The following is a 21,560-nucleotide window of genomic DNA, read 5'->3' on the forward strand; positions in this document are numbered from 1 at the left end:
AGTTGAGTGATAATGTCATAATTTAGCTAGCTCGCAAATTGCTAACTCAACTTGAAGATTTCTAAATAACCAGCGATGATTTCAGGCTCGGAGTCGGAAGTCGGAGAGGGAAAAATAAATCTACCCCTAGTTGGCTTCATTTCCCATCCAGGAGTTTCGCATGTAGCTCTCATAGTGGGGCTTTAAAATCATTGATAAGGACTACACATACTACTCTGTACCACCGTGAAGTCGGTTAACTTGCATCAGAGTGGGCTATGCACGTTAGCCTCGTTAGCCTCCACTAATATGCAAGTTACCCGACTTCACGGTATATTTTTCGGTTCCGTAGTTTTAACCTTCTGTGTCCGAGTTCAAAATTGCAGCCAAAGCAGTGTTGATACTAAACTGTCATCTTTTTGGCTCTTTGGAGAGAGATTTTTCTTGAACATGTTGCCTTCAAGAGGACAAAAGCTAGCATCAGCCCTTGCAAGATCTCTCAAAAGCTCCACTGTAAGTAAACTCATCGAATTATTATATTTTGTGCTCTAATTTTCAGCCCTCCCCACTAGATACATGCAATCTATAACTTTTTCCAATCAAAAACAAGAATTGAAATATTGTTGTTGAACACCATTTAAAAGATGCTTGGTAACTTTGTCAGTCTAGACTTAAACTCAAATATCAGGATTAGAAACTAGGCTAGTCTTACCTATAGTAGCTTTCCCAGACGGTGTCAATTGAACAACTTCGTCTTCGAACAAAAATTGCAATCAAACCAATCGAAAACGTATTCGAACGTGATCAAATAATTGCAATTCGATTGTCGAACGTAATCGAATCTCAATCGAATGTCCGATTCCTGGGTAATATTCGATTGTGTTTGAATTGCGTTCGAGTAAGGTTAGATTGGTTCGATTATGATGTTGACTATGTTCGATTGGTTCAATTGATTGTCAATTACACTGGATTAATCTTCAATTTCGTTCGATTACGATTATGTTCAATGAGATTGATTGGTCGTGTGGGCGGCCGAGTGCTTGAAGTAGAGTCAGTTCGCCAGTGCACGAACGGCCCCAGTGCACGAACGAGCGTCTTTGAACTTGAAAAAAACAACCAAAAACAAACTTATATAGAACTTCCTTTGTGCAGCAGAATCCTCAAACTATTCCTTGCAATCTCTCCAAAAATTAAAATAAACGGAGCATCAGAACAACACCAAACCGATTTTGAACGAGGCCAAGTAAAAAAATCACGAAATTCGGGATTTTTGTAAATATGGCTGATCGCGAGAGAGAATGTTTTTTATAAGAAAATTTGCGCAAGAAGAGTTCTGAAAATGACTTTCCTCTTTTAAAAACCTTTTATCCTCCATCACACAAAATTTCATTGAAACATGTTAGCTCGTTAATTCAAAATCAATAAAAACATATCACCAGTAGTTGATATAAAAAAAGGTTCCAGTCTGCGAACGATCCGAACACCATATTCAAAATGAAGACATTGCAACGTCAAAACATTCGAAAGCGCTGGCGATCTCAATTAAAAAAAGAAGACACTACATTGCCGCGCTTTTCGATGAGCAAAACTTGAAAAGAAAAACAAAAAAATGGACGACAAGAAAATATTTACAAAAATAAACAGGTTAGTAAAACACTAAAGTTCTTATAAAAAAGACGCTTTTTTAGTGAAAAAGCGCGTGGTTTTGAAAAGTTCAAATACCCCTGTATCATCTCGGAAGAGAGTTAAAGTATTACCTGCGAGCAGAGCTCTAATTTTTCTTTCAAAAGATCGTTCGCGAACTGGTTCCTCGTTCGTGGACTGGGTTCGAATAGCGCTCGCTTTAAAGGGACATAACAGTACTTGCGAAATTTGTAAACAAACTGTATGCAGCGGATACAAAATCAAAACAAATGTCACATGTCAAAATAAAAAATCAAACCAAATATGGCTAATTTTGATTGTTCAATTGTTTTACAAGTTTGTTTTGGACACGTGATTTTAATTGTTCTTTTTAATGACACGTGGTTCGCGCAATGTTTACATTTTACTACTGTAATGTCCCTTTAACGACTTATTATTCCAAGAAGAAGCTTTCAAATAAAGTGAAAACAAACTGAAAGAAGGACTTCAAGTTTGTTTACGAGATGGTCAAAAAGGATTTATGTAAAAACTAAAAGTAAGTGAGAAAAGTAAAAAATAAGTTTGCCGTTCGTGCACTGGGCACCCCCCTCTACCATAGACGACCCTGCCTATGCCCCGGACAGCCCGGGGTTTTTTTGATGCGTGCCCGGGGTCCGTATTATTTGTTTTTGAGAGACTACCCCGGACGCCCCAGACAGCCGGCGCAGTCGCTTTTTATAGAATAGACCTTTTTTCAAAGAGGCCACCCTGTTGAATAATTATGTAGTCCAGCAGAAAAACAATGATAAAACCATGCATAATTATTACATTACCGTAAGACGGGGTGATTCGGATAGATTTCGACTGTTTTCCAAAAATTTGTTCTTCCAAAATGAGTCTACCTCTAAATGAAGTCGTTTTATTTTACCACTGGGGTCTAATTCGCGAGTGTAGAAAATTTCATTTTCAAAAGTTTCTTCTACGAGGAACAATCTTCAATCGAATACAAGAAAATCGAGTCACTCGTTTCGGGGTGAAGTGGATAGAAATTGACGGGGCGCCATTCGGAACATAAACAAACACTCTCTATATTCTGTGGTGGAGCAATACCATTTGTCAAAAATTACGTTTTGCCGAAGTTATAATTTGAATTCATGCAATTCTCACAAATTAATTATTCATTAGATGGAGCGTCATAAAAATGTAATACTTAAGGGATATATATTTGGGTAGTACGTTTAGTATCATTGATAATAAAATTTTGATTAGTATGCGCTATGAAAAGTGTTGGTTGAATGCACGATAGAAAGTGCAATGTAAGAAAATGAAACGTCTCTGAAAGGTCTGACTACATTAGCTAAATCCAAGTTTGTTTTTTTATCTAACGTTTGCGTTTCGTTCCAGATAAAATGAAAAGGGAGAAGTAAATAAATGATTAAAAAAGAAGGGCATTGGGCTCTTCCAAAAAAAATCTGTTCATGGGGGGTGGAGGATGAATTGTCCAGGGTATTGAAAAAAATGCCAAAAAATTGCAATGTCCAGGGGGTAAATTCTAATGTCCAGGGGTAATTTTTTGTGTCCACGGGGTTGATTTGATGTTTGTCCAGGGGTATAACCCGTGTCCAGGGGATCAAAAATCAAAATGTCCAGGGGTAAATCATGAAAAAAATAATATATCCTCCACCCCCCATGAACGGATTTTTTCTGGAAGAGCCCATTAGAGAAACTGGACAACTTACGAAAATATTAAATTTACATCGAAGCATCGACCGATAGAGTCAACACAAACACATGGTCGTTATATTCCGCGGTTACGATAGATAGCATTGAATTTAAAAGCAGAAAAATATCATACCCAGCAGGTGCGTATTTCTTTTAATCCCAGAAGAGTCTAGCATACCCACACCTCTGTTTCACATTCACTGGCTAGGTTAGGTTAATAGAAAATTCGCCCGATAAAAACCAGTGTACATATCCCGTTGTTTTACGGACGTTATAAAAGAACGTTGTTTTGACGTTTAGCGTCCATAGAATACCCTTGTCTCAAGTATCCACTGAACTTCTACTAATGCCCCATGAAAAGCTAACTTTTTCGAGTTTCGCAGCGATACTGGGTGTGATATAGCTGGGCCGATAAAAAGAGTAGAGAAATTTACCTGATCATCGTATATTTTTGTTTTTCCGTTATTTCAGGTGGTACTGAACAATCTTAGATACTTGAGAGAGGAGGAAGATTATCAATAACGCTCTGGTTGACTCTAAGATTTGTCGACAAAATGATAAGAGAAAACGTATGATACACCCCTGTATCAGTGACCCGGTCACAGATCCCGTCTCGATGGAAACCGGTGAAAAAAATACAAAGAATAACCTAACTCTAACACGTTCACTGTCAAACCATTTTCAGAAATTTGACTTCATTGAATTTCATCGAAAGTTTGACTTTCAAAGGCTCCGGTTGCCTTGGTTCTGCTTTAAGTGCGTACCGATCGACGCAGAATTTAAGGAAGATTCCAAAAATACAAAAACGAAGCAAGCAAAAGTATCTGTATCGAAGGTTACGGCCCTTGGAGAACTGTCGGTATTTTGACACCTCTACTGCAACAAGGTCAACCCGGTCAAAATCGAAAAAAATTATTAATGAATTCTAGGAATAATGCTTGAAAGTGAATTTTTCCATACTCCAGCGAGAATTGAGAGATTACAAATACAGACCCGGTGTGTGTGACGTTTTACTTGTTTCATAACTTCTCCGCTGGTCGATTTCAAATTTTCACTGAGTTACTGAGACAGGGGTGTTACAGTGGCACTTAAAGAATTCAGAACCAGCGTGGAATCGCCATGAACACAAAGATAGGAGACAGTATTAATTCTATATGGTATTCAATGCTCAGATGCATAGTATACTCGTAGTTGGCAGCAAACTTTTTAAGCTCTTATTTGGAAAATATGTACTTTTTATTCTTTTCTTAGCGAAAGAAATTACTTTATAACATTGTCTCTCTCAGTGCCGGGTGAGAACTTTTATACCCTTTGGGAAAATGAAGGATAAAAAACGGTAAGGAATATAGAAAATAAAAATTTCTCGTGTTCTTGAATATCTGGGGCATATTTTCTCACCGGGCCGATTATTTATTGCCAATTGTTCCACTAGGAAGGGGCTCCACCGTGTCATACTTTTTTGCCCCTTTTTCCAATTTCCGCTTGCAGAAATATTTACACCCCTGTCTCAGAGTCAGAGATGATTTAAGCCAGGGGATGCGAGACCTCCGAGAGAATGAACAGCATATGAACGAACGGAAAATTATGTCTTGCTTCATACTGTACCATGTCTCATTATCAAGCCTTTAGAAATAATCCCTTTCGTCAAAGATATTTCCTAGGAAGGACGAGAGATCGAGGCGTCCATTTCTTTACTAACGTTCTTATCCTGGTGCTGTAAAGTGTCTGTAGCCTTACCCTTCCCACTATCTTCTTCTGGAAAATAATACATAACACATAAACTCCTAAATTATCACTATACAAAATATACAAAGACATTGTATTCATATGAACAACAATGAACAATGAGTGACTATTAACATTTGAACATTTATTCCTAGCTACTCTGAACACTAACAAGCCTCTTGGGATAGTGTGGCAGTAATTAAAAATGACATGATGACGGCATTTGATATTTTTTAATTATTCAATAATTAACTCCTTTCCATTTCTCGGTTCCGTATCACTTAACTACGCCTTCAACTTGGGGCGCAAATGGGCGATTCGCGTTTTAACGCGAACAATTTTCCGCCCTAACTTTAGAATGAAAATACGAAGAATAGACATCGTTTTTCGTTTAGTGAACCAAAGATTGTATACAACTGGCTTTCGTAGAACACGATGCCAAAGGAATCTCCAATCACGGTCGCTTCATTATTTCTTATTCGGCATTTCAAAAAAGGGTCCGAAAATCAGAAGGTTTTCTTCTTCAATTTCCGAAGAACATGTTCCAAATCTTCGAAGCCATATTTTTCCGATAGCTTGATCAATCAGTGAACGGGATCTGAAAACAGAATGGAAAAAGACATCGTCAGTGAAGTATGAGAGGCGATTAAACAAAGTATCCGATTCACCCCGGGTATCCGATTCACCCCGTCTTACGGTATGCATGATACATGATTATGCATGGCTCTATCATTGTTTTTATGGCTGGACTACATAATTATAGACCTTTTTTCAAAGAGGACGTCCTGTTGAATAATTATGTACTCCAGCCATAAAAACAATGATAGAGCCATGCATAATTAATGTATCATGCATATTGTAATAATTATGCATGGTTTTATCATTGTTTTTCTGCTGGACTACATAATTATTCAACAGGGTGGCCTCTTTGAAAAAAGGTCTATTCAACAGGACGTCCTCTTTGAAAAAAGGTCTATCGCTGACCGCGCGGGCTTTTTTCTAATTCATTGAAATATTCTTCCGTGGACAAACGCCGTCTTCCAAAAGATCTTGTAATGTCCTGATTTTGGCGTTTCGTGTGTGAGGCCTGTATTTGAACCTTAAATCTCAAGCGTGGTTTGTTCAGCAATCAAATTCTAAAATCTAACTGAAAGCTGAAAAATGGATCCTGATCAGACAGAGAAAGGTAAGTAAAGTTAGTTTAGGAGTTATCTAAAAAGTTAAAAAATTATTGTCAATCGACTTATAATTCTAACTTTTTATATATAAAAGAGTATATATACTTATATTTACCCCGGCGATATACGTCCGGGGTAAATTTATGGCGCAAAAATTGGAGCCCCGGACGTAGGTCCGGGGAAAAAGTTATTTTTTTCAGACCCCAGACATTTGCCCCGGACTGTCCGGGGCATAGGCAGGGTCAAATCAGATAAATTCTAATACAATTGAATCAATCAAACGTAATCGAATACAATTGAACGTAATCCAATACAATCGAACGTAATCAAAGCAATCAAACAGCAAATCCTGGGTAATATTCAATTGATTGCAATTATTTGATTGCGTTCAATTGCATTCAATTGATTGCTTTCCAAAAAAAGAAGGGTCGTAAAAGCAGCTAAATCCAATTTCTTGACTATTAAAAAGTCAGGCCAATCTCAAAGCCGGAACTTTGGATTTTTATAAGCACTTGGTTGCTTATATAAGATGTGCCTCCTCTTCGGCGAGAGATGTGCCTTTTTTTTGACTCGTTGTCGGACAAAGTTGTTGTTGGACAAAGTTGTTGTTGGAATACTGACGCATTTGTCAAATCTAACGTCAGGCATTTTTACTTTCTGACTAGAAAGTGTCGGACTACTGAGATGACTTCCCATTTGTGTAGGGGGTCTTCAAAATTAAAAATACCTATACCAAGTGATAGAGCTCTTCAAACTGAGCAAAAAAATATATTATAGTATATGAAATTCTCAACTTTTCTAGATCAAAAATTATAGACAATTATGTGGTCAAAAATTGATTGAAAATAGGGAATTTCCCCACAATCTACAATATAATTTATGCAAAATTATAGCACTGTTTCACTGCACGCGAGAAAAAGTTGATTAGCTCGCGTTCTCGCGCTGGCAAATATACTTAGTTTCAGTTGCTAAGACCTTATGTTATTACGAAATTGGTTACTACAAAAAATGCTAAAAAATAAGCGATTTTTGTAATAACTCAAAATTTGATAATTTGACTCTAACTGATATTAAAATTTATAATCGATAGAGATAATCAATATTGAGATAAAGAAATTGTGAATATTGATTAGCAATCAATTACCCAATGATTGATATCGACCAGCAATTGATTATTTTTGATGAGATATTTAAAATATTGATTACCTTGAGGTATCAACTATTATTGATTATTGATCAATTATCTATTGATGAGCCCTCAATTATTATCAACAACTATCATCAATATTGATTACCTTATAGTATCCACAGTTTAGACTAAAACTTGTATATCAAGATTACGGGATTTTGAGTACAGGCCAATTCTACTTTCGTTTTCAGTGGTTACATTATCGATCGCAAGCCAAAATCTTAGCAACGGAGTGCTCGCCCATAGTTACAAGAGTTTGTGCAAAAAAACAAACATAGAAAGTTTTCCAAATCCCCTTTCGATTGAACCAATAAAAGATGAAACTTTTTCATGTTTCACTTTTTTGCACCAATTCTTCAAAATTTAAAGTTCTTCTTTTATTCAATGATTTTTTACGATACTTTGTTGACAATCTAAATCTTGCATCGAATTCCCGCTTTCTTCAGTAAATTAAAGATGAGAAAGGGGTAAGCTTGAAACCTAAGCCTTGATCACGAATTGAAACAAAATATATCAAGGGTGGGATTTTACAGCCGCCCGTCATGCAAGGCACTGACAGGCCACGGGTGCAAAAAAGAATGGCCGTTTGAAATGCAGCAATTGGTGGAAATTTGATAAATAACTGCAAAGGAGCGCCAAGTAGCAATCAAGTAGAACAGATCACTATAATTTTTGTTGCAGATTTTGATATAAACTTCTTTCAAAGAGATTACTTGTCAATGTGTTGTGTCAACTTGTCAGCATTGTATTGTTGTAAAGGGAAAGATAAAGAGGTAAGACTAGCCTAGTTTCTAAGCCTGATATATGGGAGTTTAAGCTTAGACTGATTGATATTATCAATTTTAATGGAGTATTATCAATTAGATTTTTCTTATTATATATAAAGGGTATTATTACAGTGATCTGCAAAACTTGATGAGTCAAGAAATTTTTAAATTCCCATGAAAACAATTTGACCGCATGACTGAAAAGTTAAATTCCGGCAAAATTTTCTTCCCTTGAGATATTCTGTAAAATGTTTCGCAGAGTGGCAAAGAGCCTTTCTTAAGATAAAGGAAAAAGCCAGTCGGAAAATTGCGTTCATTTCATTAGAAGGGATGTCTAAATCTACCACAGCGCTTTCCAGGAATTGCGGTATTCTCAACTTCAGTTGAGCTACAATCTGACAATGTCTGTGTGTCTATGTGTGTGTGTGTCTGTGTGTGTGTCTGTCTGTCACAAAAACTTTAGGGCAGCCTGGAGACTTCAAAAATGCTTGGATTTGGCTGGAATTTGGCACACTTGTTCCTTGGGTGAATATCTGGGGGTGTTTTTTTCATTTTTCAAAAATTTTGATTTTTGGGGCCTGGGGACGAGTTTTTTGCCAAAACGAGGCTAAAGCTTTGAAGCAGCCTACAGCCCTCCAAAATGGTCGGATTTGGTTGAAATTTGGCACACTTGTTCATTGGGTAAATATCTGGGGGTCTACAATTGGGCCTATGAATAATTTGAAGCCACTGAAGTTGAGCCCAGTGCGTTGCGCACGTTCGACTATGGACAGATAGGTGTCTTCAGCAAAAAAAATTGGATTCTAAATCTATGGTATCAATTGATAATCAATACAAAATATTGATCAATTAATAATCTATGACATTGATAATTAATTGATTACATCGATTAGATCAATAGCAATCATTACCCAATAGCTAATTAAGGTTAAAAAAATGTGAATATCGATTGACTATCAATAATTATAGATTCTAAGATAGATAACTGATCGATCAATTAATATCCATTATCTATCAATTTGAATTGATGATTGATTTTATCAATTACGACCGCCTGATATATTTAAAGACAATAAAAAAATGGCCATGAGGGCCATTTTAGCAGGTTATATACAAGGTTCTTCTGTATCAGGCAGATTTCTGTCCAGCGAGGTACAAAAAGATGCGTTTCCTGGCTTTTTCTGTCTCCAAATTCAACACAATTCTGCAAAATTTGAAAAATCTTGCCTAATGATCATAAAATCACATGACAGTTTAAAATTTAAAATTGATGAGGTGTATGAAGACTTTTCGAATTTTACAAAATAATCAATTTTTCACTACTGTAATGGCAAATCCTAGCAAAATGAAAGTTCATACTATAAATCTATAAATCTACCTTAACTTTGTGTAATGCAGGCATACCTTGTCTAATTCGGTTAAAGCAACTATCTGTTCTGCAAAGTATTTAGAATGATTTTTTAACAGTTTACTGAGAAAGTTTTATTTATAAACATGTATTTGCTTTGACAGAATTAGGCAAGGTATGTTGACATTACACAAAGTTACAGTATCTTTAGGTTGAAATAATTCTGAAAAAGCACTTCTTTTCTGCAGGGCAGTTCTTTTTTTTTCCTTTTTGAAATTCTGAAAAATTTAAATGATGCCTGATACAGGTTTTATGCATTATTTTTATTTAGTAACTTATAGATAGTTTTTCTAAGATGATAATATAATTCTCTTTTTGCTTTCAGAAAAACTACTCGGCTGCAGCAGTTCCATTAACAGAATCACTTGAGGAGGACACTATATCCAGAAAAAGTCCTGTGGTAAACTCTGAATTGAAGGTAATTTGGTTGTCAAAGTTAAAACAATTTGATAAAATGTTAGTGACAACTAAACCATTTAACATTTAGAGTTGAAAGTCAAGGTTGTTATTTTACTAATGGTTCTGAAAAGTATATGACGGGTTGTTCATTAAAGTACATTTTTATTCCAAAGTTGTTTTTTAAAAGTTTCTAGTCATTTTTGAAACTATACCACTTTTCTTTTCATTCTTTAAAGGTAACAAAACTAAGCAATGGAATCTGCGTGGCCAGTGTGGATACTGGAGCTACTGTAAGCCGTCTTAGCATTTCTTCCAATGTTGGTAGCCGACATGAAACAGCAGCAAATCTTGGCATTAATCATTTACTTAAGAACGCGTCATTTCTGGTGAGTTTGTTTTATAAAATTTTGCTTCTATCTATCATTACTTCCATTCATCTATTAAGTAAATCCATTTGAGCTCTTAAGGTTAAACTACGTTCCCAAACTATATATCGAGGCTGACCAAAGACAAGGAAACTCCAAAGTTGCAATCAAGTTTTTTGACACTGTCAACAAAATTGAAAGATAAAGTCAGATAGTCTTAGATATATCACCTCTAGTTTTCTTCAAAGGTTGCATCAGAACTTCAAAATCTCTTCGCTTAAAATCTTTTGCTTGTAGATTCTTTCTATTGTTGAGCAAAACCTCCAAATGTTTCCGTTTAAGTCTTTTCCAAAGTCAATATATGGCAATTTAAAATCTCTAAAGGTGGATTCTTCAAAGCAGTTAAAGGAATCTACTCAAACAAAAAAAAGGAAATAACTTTGCTCAGGACCATCTAAGGAATCTTCAAGCAAAAGATCTCAAGCCGTTTGACTTTATGTGTCATTGTGTCACCATTGTGTCTGGTACTCTCATCATAAGTTCTTTATTGTTGCAGGATTTCGTAGTGGATATTGTTTTGTAAATGAGAAGTGTAATAACTGGTCATATTAAACATTTAAATACTTTTGCCATCTTTCAGGATAATGGAGAAAGGACCAGCTTGAGAACTGTCCGTGAGGTTCAAGAAGTTGGAGGATCACTGGAGTGAGTAGATTTTTCCAGCTTTCTGTTAAGACTCTAGAGAACTGAAAACTTCTATTACTTCAGTGATTTTGTATTTTCAATAAAAAAATGGTACTTTGTAAGCCTTTTTTAATAGAGTTTCTGATTCCATTCCAAATGATTTTTTTCTTGAGATGGATGAATCAAACAAAATTTGTGAAATAAATCCTAGATTGGGGACTTGATTCATCTCCAGTTCATTAGCTTTTATTGTGGATTAATTCGAGGGCTCAATATTCATGGAAATTATATTAGTTCTTGAACAGGATGTGACCAACAATTTTGTATTTCTCTTATATTAATAATATATTTCGAGATTTGATTCTAATCTTCAGATTAATATCTAAAAAGAAAAATATAAAAACAGTTTTAAAAAAACAGTAAAAAATCCAAAACATGTACATCTTCCTAAAAAACCTCCTCATACAACACTCGTCTCATAATAAATATATTAGTTCTGATTTTGATATCTCCTTTCCTATGACTACCCAATTATGTAACTTGTGTTAACATTCTGTTAAAATTTCTTTAGGGTTAACAGTTCCAGGGAGGTCAGCTCAAGGACTGCAGCTTTTCTACGCAACAAACTGTAAGGGTTTTGTTTCATGCAGTTTCATGTATTTTTTATTGAAGCTGTCGAGATGAAATTGTTTTCTTAAAAAAAATCCAACTTCTAAGAGCCCCTCCGCCAAGTGGTTGACATCATGGCATGATTCTGTAAAAGTGTGAAGGAGGTGATAGTATGAAAAGGAGTTGACAGCTTGATTGGGAAAACAGAACTTTTACAATAATAGTGTGAATTTAAAGTTTGTGATCATGAAAATAACAATCATTAGCTGACTTTTATGCCTGGTCTGATCAGGTGAAATTTTGATGTCAATGGATAAAGCCAGATATTTCTAATTATTCCAGATCTTTTGAAAGCCTCAAACCAGCTTAAAATAGTGCCACTTGATGCAAATTAAAAGAGTCAACATTGAAATTTTCACAGTCTGTAAAAACCATGGTCGTGGCCTCCTAGCTCTTGCATTTTATTCCCTTCAAACTACAGCCCATGCCTTGATTTACTAAAACACCATGCATGAAATTATATTCATGCTACTCTCGAGTTCCTAATAAACGTACAGTAACGAATAAACATACAGGGTTGAAAATAGAGGCGTAAAAACCTAATTGAAGGGTCTTTTCCGGTTCGGTTAGGGGGTAAATAATGGTTATTTTTGCTTTCATTTGACGAATAGATAAAACCTCCATATTCAAAGAAGGGTATTAGCCTTAGAAACACAAGTAGGCTCTTGAAATTGAGAAAATATTTGTTGAAATTAATAAACGTACATGTACGTTTATTAGGCACCCGAGAGTATTTTCGTTCGCAAAAATAAAGTTTTTAACATGCAAGAAGGTGGCCTGGGATTGATCATGAAAATCCAATTTTTCTGTCGTAACATTAAATCTGGAAAAAATTGGTGTTTTGGTTTGAATTTTGGGTCCTCCAGTAAGGCTTCTATTATTCTAAGAACCCTTAACTTAGTTTCTAATAGGATGTAAGAAAGTGAAGTGCTTTAAAAATGATTATTTTCATTAATAGACGATATCGGCTTCATATGAAAACTCAGATTTGACCCCCGAGAATTCCCCACAATGCTTTGTGCGATGAAAATTTCACCACAAACTTTTTTCCGCGCAAAGCATTGTGGACAATTTTCGAGGGTCAAATATGAGTTTTCACATGAAGACGATATCGCCTATTGTGCCAGATTGTGCATCAAAATGAAGCTCAATGTGCTTGACAAAGACATTGTAAGCATCATTTTTCGGCTTTATGTTTCACATTTTATAATTTTAGTCCTGAAGTAATGGAAAACATTGCACCTGGAATTACCAAACCACTTTACCAAGCATGGGAGGTAATTACTGAGTCTTCAATCAAAACTAAGTCTTTTGGTTTCTTAATTCTTGACCTCCTCTACCTCTCAAGTCAGTCGTGCCATCTAATAGCTTTATCATGAGCTCATTTTTTATTATCTGTATTCTTTCTTTCAATATATTAAATTATAGATAACAGATGCTAGGAACTTTAGCAATCAACAGAACATTACAGTCAAGGGCGATGATTCTGCCGGTATGTGGGTCAATTATTAATGATATCAATTGTAATGTTAACTTAATTCAGAATTTCATTCATTGTTACCTTAAATTTCTCATCTTGTGACAATCAGGCTCAACTTCATAGACTTTCTCTTTAAGGAGTTCTGAACTCATTATTTTTTCAAAATTTCAAGCTTCAGAAGTCCATGCATCAAAAAAACTGAATATAAACAAAAGGACTTTCGCTCCAAACATAAAGTTTATTTGAATTTTTCTTTATTTTCAGTGAATATTGAAAACTTACACAAAGCTGCTTACAGGTATTAAGAGTAATTTCAGACTTATACCCTTTTGTATTTCTTTCCATTATTAGTCTGGGGACAAGTCAGTCAAAAGCATTGTTAGTTCAATTATGCTCAGAACTAAGGATTCAAAATTTTTTCTGAAAACTTTTCTCCGCGCGAAAATTAACAAAAGGGCATCTTTTCAAATTGTAAGTTCTTTTTCAATTCATTTGGCTGAGGTTATAGTTCCTCTTTAATAAAATTGTTATAGAACTGGTCTGGGAAACTCATTGTATTGCGATGATCTTTCCTTGGGTGTCTACTCATCAACTGAGGTAAGCATAACATTCATTGCATAATTCATAGAATTTTCAAACATTCCTCTTGAGAAGGAAATATTAACTTGTAAGAAAGGTAATTTTGAGTGGTTCGATGAAAGTTTTTTAAAAAACAAAAAATAGAGAAAGACGAATATGGAGAGAGAAAGTTTGTTGATATCTTTCAAATTGACGATAAACCAGTGTTATCACACTTTAACTCGAACAATATTGGATATATTTTGGTCAGAGTTTTCTATATTTTGAATATAGTATGACAAAAATTCTGAACTCGAAAAATATATCCCATATTGTACTCTGTACCGTGTGATAACTATTACTATAGTGTTTATTACTTTCTTTTTAGTAAATTAATCGCCAACTTTTCGCTCATATATTTTTATATACGTTCATCTAGCTGTTTCCCTTAAATTTTAGATAGCAGAATACGCACAAAGTAATTTTGTTGGAAATAAGATGACTATTGTAGGAACAGGTAAACATCAGTTTATTTGTCATTATTTCATTTCGTTTCATTCTTAATTACTGTTAATTAATTGGTTTTGATTGTTTCATTCACTATTATAGTTTAAGGTAGAATGTGTGCGGGTTGTGCATTGTACATTTCACACAGTTGATATCCTCGTCTTTTTAGCCTGTCACTTTTCCATTTTGAAACTTCAAACATTCACATTTTTATAGGGTTATATGGAATATCTTTTATGTTAAAATTTTTGAATGTTGAAAAAAACAAACTTTCGAACTTTCATGTCTTGCTTCTTCTGACAGACTATGTTTTCATTGAACTTTCAACTCAAACTGATGATGTATCTTCTTTGCTTTAATTTCAGATGTCAGCCATGATGAACTTGTCCGATACGCTAATGATCTATTCGGCTCTATCCAAGCAGGCGATAAACAAGTGACCCCACAACAGAAATATTACGGTGGAGATTCCAGGGCACACACTAGTAATGAGTTTACTTACGCCTCGTTGGTCGGGGAAGGTGTTGGGTAAGTGAGCAAAGTGTGAATTCTCAAATAATAAATGAGCCTAGAAGTTCGATTTATGAGTGGTTTTATACTCAAAAGCCATTGAAAGAACTGAAAGGTTATAATTCAATGTGTTTAATATAACCATGCGGTATTAGAAGATCTTCATTTGATAAACTATAAATTATGATCTAGAAAATAGGCTCGGGTAATCCTCGGGTAATCAACCCGTCCGTCTAAGTGTAATAGTGTATGAAATAGTTGTATTAGAAAACGATGGTGACTTTCTTAAACTCTGTTTTAGGCCATTTACAACACCATTTTGTCTCTTTTTATATTTTGTAGAATGTTTAATGGTGATCTTGCCACTTACTTGGTTTTACAGGTATGAACCTAAGTCAATTATCTTTGGCCCTAATAGTTAAATAAACTGTCTTTCTCAGAGTGATGAGGTTTAGTAGGAGGGGATCGGGAGGTCTTAAGAATTTTCAAGAACTTTGAACGGAAGTTAAAAGCCATGAAAGAGGGTATCGATTCTGTCTTTACTCTTAATAATCTTTTTCAAAAAAACCCGTTGAATCATCAAAGATTTTTCTAATTATTTAGAAAAAAAGAACCTCCCTTAGGGATAAACATAGTTTTACAAAGTCTTCACGGTCAGAGTTGGACCTCTCCAAGGAGCTGCTCACAGTTATCTTTTCAAAAGATAATGATCAACTTAAGCCGGAAGGTCATGTTTTTTTCCGCGGCACACAGCATTTTTATACTACCTCTTTAACAAACTACCATAATTCCCGCAAAAATTTAGAATAAGAGAGAAGAATTCCTTAGTCCCTTTTTAAAATGCAAACTATGTTTAGCATTGAAGTAACCTGTAACTAAATCGATGTTACTGAATCACTTCAATGCAAGTGTATTTTTTCACGAGAACGCTCCTAGGATTGTGTTTTCGATACGGTAGTCAAATGTTATTGAAGTAAGAAACAGAAAATGATGAGAGGATATATGGTATACATATGCACATCACGTTGATATTTCGTTTATTTCTTTTATAGAGAATCTTAGGAGTAGGCCCATACACCAAATGGGGAGATAACACTCAATCATCAAGGTATGTTTGTGTCTGGTTTATACCGTAAGTTGGTCTAATATCGACATCCCTCGTCTAATTCCGACACCCTTCTTTAGAGACAGGAATAATATGAAAGTTTAAATCACTGATTGAAAAAGGATTGTTCCTCTCTGACTACTAAGCAAAGAAAAACAGTTTCAACCTTTCTATCAATTTCAGCTGATAAAAAGGGTGTCGGAATTAGAGAAGGGATGTCGAAATTAGAAGTTACGGTAGTGCATAACAATCATGCTGTATTCTTCCTTTCCTTTTTCTTCAGAAGAGAAACTAATTTTTGAGCTCTTTCATACTTAGGTTGAGAGTACCTACCTACACTATAGGGTACACTACCATATTTTTTCCTTCAATTATTAAAATTAGAGAAATCTTTTGAAACGCACTGAACAACTTATTTTATTGATTCTTTCTTACAGATTAGCCAAAGCTGCCCAAGCTGCTGTCAGTGGACCTCTTTCCGTAAGTTGTTCTTCTCTCAACCCAATCAATCAATCAATCAATCAACCATGATTAATTTTTCTCGTTCTCTTCTTAGTGGCCCTCCGTGGAAATAATTTTTTAGCTGCCTAAAAGCTAATAAATTTTTTGGGGCATGCCACTTCAAACATATTATATTATTATCGGTGATCCAAGAAATATCTGCAATCTGATTGGTTAAAAAGAGTACAATATATCTTGTATTTTACATGTACAAAATATAAATTGACGAAAAGATGTTGTTGCATTGTAGCGGTATTAGCAATCTAACATCACTTTACTACAAAAAGCACAAAAGTGCCCTGCGCTTTTTTTCCAACACAAAAAAGTGCATTTTTTGGGTCACCGATAAACCAGTTATCAGACATTTCCTCGTACAATATGGAAATATCGCCTGAAGGCTCGGAAAATATTGTACGGGAAAATCTCGGAACTCGTAAAATATTTCTAATATTGTACTTGCAACTTTCCGATAACTATTACTTATTATTATTATTGTTATTAAAATCTCTCTTTGATTTACTACTTTCACAAATAATGTCTCTTTGTCTTTAAAGTAATTTTTGATTATCAGTCCTCCTTACCAATTTTGATCACTTCTAAAATCTATTGTATTCAAACCTATCTTTTCTTTCAACGTAGATCAACGCTTTAAATGTCAGTTATTCAGACAGTGGATTGTTTGGTTTCAACGCTATCACCAGTCCTCAAAATATTGGTGCTGTAAGTTGACAGTATTGTACTAAAGCCCCTTTCCACACCCCTGTTTCACCAGTGACCCGTTGAGAATCTTTAGAGCAATGCCAATATTCTCAGGTATCACCTCTATCAAGGCTACAAAAAATTGGTTATTTTAGGGCGAAATGCCTAAAATAACCAATTTTAATTTAGAGGTGATTTTTTGTACCCTGAGAATACTGCCAATATTCTCAGTTATCGGCGATCCAAAAAATATCTGCAATCTGATTGGTTAAAAAGAGTACAATATATCTTGTATTTTACATGTAAAAATATAAATTGACGAAAAGATGTTATTGCATTGTAGCGGTAGCAGCAATCTAACGTCACTTTGCTACAAAAGTGCCCTGCGCTTTTTTCCAACACAAAAAGTGCATTTTTTGGGTCACCGATAAACCAGTTATCAGACATTTGCTCGTACAATATGGAAATATTTTACTCGTTCCGTATTTTCCGTATATTTTCCTCGCCTAAAGGCTCGGAAAATATTGTACGGAAAAATCTCGGAACTCGTAAAATATTTCTCATATTGTACTCGCAACTGTCCGATAACTATTACGTATCACCTCTAAAATTGGTTATTTTAGGGCGAAATGCCTAAAATAACCAATTTTAATTTAGAGGTGATTTTTTGTACCAATATTCTCAGGTATCACCTCTAAAATTGGTTATTTTAGGGCGAAATGCCTAAAATAACCAATTTTAATTTAGAGGTGATTTTTTGTACCCTGAGAATACTGCCAATATTCTCAGGTATCACCTCTAAAATTGGTTATTTTAGGGCGAAATGCCTAAAATAACCAATTTTAATTTAGAGGTGATTTTTTGTACCCTGAGAATACTGATGCGAGTATGCCAATATTCTCAGGTATCACCTCTAAAATTGGTTATTTTAGGGCGAAATGCCTAAAATAACCAATTTTAATTTAGAGGTGATTTTTTGTACCCTGAGAATACTGATGCGAAAAATTCTTCCAGTAAGGATAGTAAAAGGTGGCCACGTTTGGTGTTGATCCGGAGACTCCTTCCTATTTAGATAGTAGAAAGAAGGGAAGGCACTACTCTTTCTTCCTGGATTGCTCTACTTAACATCGACCCTTCCCTTTTATTACTTACTTTATATATGCTGAGCATTGTAGTTTTAAGCCAGAGAGACGTTTTGTCCTTAATCTGTTGAGATTAGGGCTCTGTGAGATGAATTTACGAGTCAAGCAGGGTTCTCACTGCATCAATTCGTTAATGTATTTATTTTTTTTACGGGCTTACAAAACTGCCATTTTCTAGAATGCCTTTTTACGAAAACACTATTTCGAGAACATCGTGCTTATTGCATAGTATGGCTTGAAATTTGGGTTACTGAGGATCTTTCCGTCAAACGGATTTTGTTTTACTTAAAGAGTGAATTACTTAAATGTTATGCCGATTCCTCTGTTGATTTATGGATCTTGGTAGTTGTTGCTCCTATTTCACTTTCATATCGATATTCCTATTTTTATTCTGATTAGGTTATGAAAAGTGCTGTGACTGAGATTGGGAATATCTCTAAAGGACAACTGTCCACTGAAGAGCTTGAACGTGCTAAGTATGTTATTGTTTATACGCAACCCTCTCGTTTTTTATGTAACATTCGGATCTTGATAAATCTGCTATTCAAGATATGCATTACTGCAACACCTTTGACATTACATCATAGACCGAACAGCTGATTGATTGTAAGTGATTTGAAATCAGTCAAATCGGCTGTTGGTACATGATGCAAAGTCAGAAAACAATTTACTTGTGCATATCATTTACTCAACGAATGCTAACTGTTGTGAAATTCGATCCTTAGAGTCGAACAATTCACTAAGCTCTTCGATTCTAATTAAACCCTTTCCGCTACAACTGTGCATGGTTTCTGCCTACTTTTTCAGCCCCCCCTTAAAATGCAATTTTGCCCTTAAAGAAAACTCCCCCTTAAATCAAACAAAAATTACCGGTACCCCTTGTTAGAATGTCCCTCCTTAAAATGAAAAAAAAGAGGAATCCCCCTCAGATTTTTATTTTTAGACTTTGACAATAACAAAGTACAACGATTGGTTTGATATCAATACCATCAACATTATATTAGGTACATAACGATATCCAACTAAATAAAATTCAATAAAAAGAAATCATTGAAAATAAACTGGATCCTATAATCAAACGATAAAAATAAAACTTTTTATGAATAAAACAAAACAAAAGATGCAGTACCTGGTATAACAGTTGTGTTTTGTTCATATCTTAAGCCTTGTAAATTATCTTTATCATTAAATTTGAACTGGGAATGTTTTCTGATTGTAGTCCTAGTTTAAGTTAGGTCGAGTAAGTGGTCTTCCCAAGTAGAGAATTTAGGCAGTAAAACACAAGTAAGATTTCATGCTTATGACATTGATTTTGGATGTGACAGAGCTTAAAATGTCAAAGATCATTGATGTCGACCAAATATTTCAAGAAAATCTTTGTACCCTTCAGCAAACAATTTTGTCAATAGAGAGAGAGAGAAGAGAGTATGCAGATTCATGGGCCCCGACGAGCCATTTGAGTGGGGGGGGGGGGCAAGATTTAGGGAAAAAATGTCGCCCACCATGGTTGGGCGACGAAGAAAATTTTTCACTTTTTACACCCTCAAAACAGCTTAAAGCGGTATCTAATTGGGGAGATAATAGTTTTTATGGTTTGATTTGGTCTGTTAAAGGTCATTCTAATGTACATAACTTTCAATATAGCATGGTCTGCAAAATAGTGGGCATGAGATTGTGAGCACAAAAACGGGAAAGAAGATATTATTAGACAAAGAAAATTATTGTCAATAAAACCAAATATTTTAGTCCCCCCTTTTTTCTTATTTTGATAGATTCTTGCAGCCCTTGATAAAGAATCCCCCTTATTTAAAAAAAATGACAAAAATCCCCCCTTTTTTAAAAGGCAATTTTTGACCCCCCCCCCCCCTTATTTTAAGGGGGGCAGAAACCATGCTGTGATAGTTGACTCCCGGACAATCACTAGGTGTGACTTATTTGAAACAAATTGTTTGATTGTTTAGTTCAAAGCTTATTTACATTTTTCATTATCTTCATATTCTTAGGACTCAAGCCAAAGCCACTATTTTGATGCTAGGGGAGAGCAAAGACGATCTACTCGACGACCTCGTTAAACAGGTTAGACAATGTATTTGAAACTAATGCTCGTTATTGAGGAGCTTGGAGTATAATCATTCTTTTCATGTCCAACATTTTAACATTAAAGAAAAGCAGCATGTTATTGAAGGAATCTCATGAATTTATAATCCATTTCAATGGTTTCGGTTCTCCACCCTAACAAAGGGCTGACTGAAACTTTTGCTTAAATTTTTAAGGAGGCAAACTTTTAGGATTTTCAGAAACTAGACTAGAATTCTTGGAAAATTTTATCTATTGCTGGACCAATATCAATCAACCACTTATCTCCTATTTTCTCATGGTTTAGCATTAATCGAATTCCCTTGCAACCTTTTTTATATACCTTTTAGATCACGTTCAACGGAAGTTATGTTTCGCCTTCTCAAGCTGTTTCATCTGTCGATAAAGTCTCTGTTGACAATATCGCACAAGTACGTTTGCTCAATCCATTTCTTGTGTAGGGTCTCTGTTAAGTATGAACGTATGCTTCTACTCCCTATGAAGGTTTTAGTTTTCTACTTCGGGGCCAGCAAAACTATAACCATTTTGGATTGGGATTTCGCGAAACATTGTACATAATAGAGGTCAAACAGGTCTGAGCTTTGAATACATATTTCAATTATTGGGTATGAATCGTGGGTTTGGAATACTTATCATTGTTAAAATAAATATGGAATCATCCCGCCAGTGCGAGTGACATTGGCTCTATCTCTTGGGGTGGCTATTACATATTCTAGGATAAGGAAACAGCGCTTGCCAGACACCGTCGACCCTGTGTCGTGGCGTGTATCGGCTACATTACTCAAATAAGCGTGTGAGAAGTCCACATCGGGGGTCAATTAAACTAATTGTGGAGAGGTTATGCTTCGAATCAAGGAAAACCGTTGAGATGTCATGACAAGCGGGCAATCTAATAATATCAATCCTTTTGGACCGCTTGTTCTTTTCTTTATTGATACATTTGGTTCTTTATAGGCTGCCAAAAAACTGTTCGCCGGAAAGTCCACCATGTCCGTCACAGGAAACATAGCCACTGCCCCATATGCTGACGAACTCATGTAATCACAGGCTATACACAAACCGGTAGACTGGACCAACAAATCATAAAGATGACGCGTAGATGGATAAAAAATGTTAAATAATAATTGTGTAAAATTGGTTTAAAAACAGAATTTTAAAAATCTTCTCTTTGTTTTTATTTCTTTTTTCAAACTTGATTTGATTGGTCGATTTGAAATGATAGCGTTTCATATTAGGTAAGGCTTAAACATGTT

At 35.2% G+C, this 21,560-nt stretch overlaps 1 protein-coding gene and 1 long non-coding RNA gene across 2 annotated transcripts; both read left to right on the forward strand.

Moving 5' to 3' along the window:
- The first annotated feature begins 324 nt into the window (after positions 1 to 324).
- On the forward strand, positions 325 to 21,469 carry LOC136801440 (cytochrome b-c1 complex subunit 2, mitochondrial-like). The gene is made up of 19 exons (XM_067058077.1): positions 325 to 492; positions 9,917 to 10,009; positions 10,227 to 10,376; positions 10,996 to 11,060; positions 11,611 to 11,667; positions 12,925 to 12,985; positions 13,137 to 13,200; positions 13,453 to 13,486; positions 13,722 to 13,785; positions 14,206 to 14,263; positions 14,619 to 14,781; positions 15,106 to 15,145; positions 15,816 to 15,871; positions 16,306 to 16,348; positions 17,009 to 17,089; positions 18,610 to 18,686; positions 20,214 to 20,286; positions 20,637 to 20,717; positions 21,262 to 21,469. The coding sequence occupies exons 1-19, from the start codon at positions 430 to 432 to the stop codon at positions 21,346 to 21,348; spliced, it is 1,410 nt and encodes a 469-aa protein (XP_066914178.1). The 5' UTR covers positions 325 to 429; the 3' UTR covers positions 21,349 to 21,469.
- LOC136801439 (uncharacterized) lies at positions 3,130 to 4,602 on the forward strand. Its single transcript, XR_010845856.1, has 2 exons — positions 3,130 to 3,464; positions 3,796 to 4,602. It is a non-coding gene; the product is annotated as an uncharacterized lncRNA (long non-coding RNA).
- Positions 21,470 to 21,560: the final 91 nt, after the last annotated feature.

Source organism: Clytia hemisphaerica, unplaced genomic scaffold, assembly GCF_902728285.1.
Source record: "Clytia hemisphaerica strain Z4C2 unplaced genomic scaffold, Clytia hemisphaerica genome assembly, whole genome shotgun sequence".
Taxonomy (NCBI): domain Eukaryota; kingdom Metazoa; phylum Cnidaria; class Hydrozoa; order Leptothecata; family Clytiidae; genus Clytia; species Clytia hemisphaerica.